This window comes from Hipposideros armiger, unplaced genomic scaffold (assembly GCF_001890085.2).
Source record: "Hipposideros armiger isolate ML-2016 unplaced genomic scaffold, ASM189008v1 scaffold_209, whole genome shotgun sequence".
Classification (NCBI taxonomy): Eukaryota; Metazoa; Chordata; class Mammalia; order Chiroptera; family Hipposideridae; genus Hipposideros; species Hipposideros armiger.
In genome coordinates, this window is record NW_017731559.1 from 1,420,516 (window position 1) to 1,421,559 (window position 1,044).

General features: G+C 28.4%; 1 protein-coding gene across 3 annotated transcripts in view; it reads left to right on the top strand.

Moving 5' to 3' along the window:
• The window catches only part of MIB1 (MIB E3 ubiquitin protein ligase 1), a 144,421-nt gene that overhangs the window by 126,635 nt on the left and 16,742 nt on the right, over positions 1–1,044 (top strand). For all 3 annotated transcript variants that reach the window (XM_019653864.1, XM_019653865.1, XM_019653866.1), the window contains exon 17: positions 391–583. In XM_019653864.1, coding sequence (XP_019509409.1) covers positions 391–583 — 193 coding nt within the window. The remainder of the gene's footprint in view (positions 1–390; positions 584–1,044) is intronic.

Genomic DNA, 1,044 nt, shown 5'->3' on the forward strand with positions numbered 1-1,044 from the left:
TGTTTTATTCCTATGCCTTCCTCAGCCGATTCTGTATAGGTAAAACAGGTTCTGAGTGGAACTGTATTCATGTTAAATTTTTTAACAAGTGTTTTTTATTCCTTTGTCAGAAGAAGATTCACTTTTTTCCATTGGGTGAGGATTTGTTTAACTTGTGATTTGAATAGTACTAGAAGTATGTAAAGATGCAGAGATGTATATAAATAGAAAAATACATTATACAGTGTTCCATATATATATATATATATATGTTAAAGCTAATATTTTAACATAAATAAAGCTGTTTTTACATATACTAATGATGCTCTACATGTTTTTTTAAAAATACATCAATGAATTTGTGATATAAATATTCTGATAGGCTTAATGAGAAATATTTTCTTTTATTAGTGGTCAAGTGGGTTCTCGCAGTCCTTCTATGATTAGTAATGATTCTGAAACCTTAGAAGAGTGTATGGTGTGCTCAGATATGAAGAGAGACACTCTTTTTGGCCCATGTGGACATATTGCTACCTGTTCTTTATGTTCTCCACGAGTCAAGAAATGCCTCATCTGTAAAGAACAAGTTCAATCCAGGACAAAGGTAATACATAATATTTTTTTTGGTAATACATTTTTAATATAGTATTGGGTTGTCGGAAAAGTCATGATGCATTTTTGCAATGAAAAACATAGAAAAAATACGTCATGACTTTTCCTACAACCCAATACTTTTATAATTTTATGAAGTGCTTTGAAACTACAATTAATGATAAATAAGATTATATGATGCCATGTGTCTTTTTAATTTTGTTCTTCCTGAGAATGATATAAATATAGGAAAGTATAATTTATATATCAAGAGACCATTTATGAGTTTTCTTCTTCATATGTAAACTATAGTAGTTAAAAATAAAAGTAATGTATTTTGCTTTCAAAGTCCCTTATAACCTAAAGATGTATTTAATTCCACTTTGTATACTAGTTACTTACATATTACACCTTTTTTGAGTGCATGGACTGTTTTATATTGTATTTATCTTTGTAAAAGACCACTGAATTTTT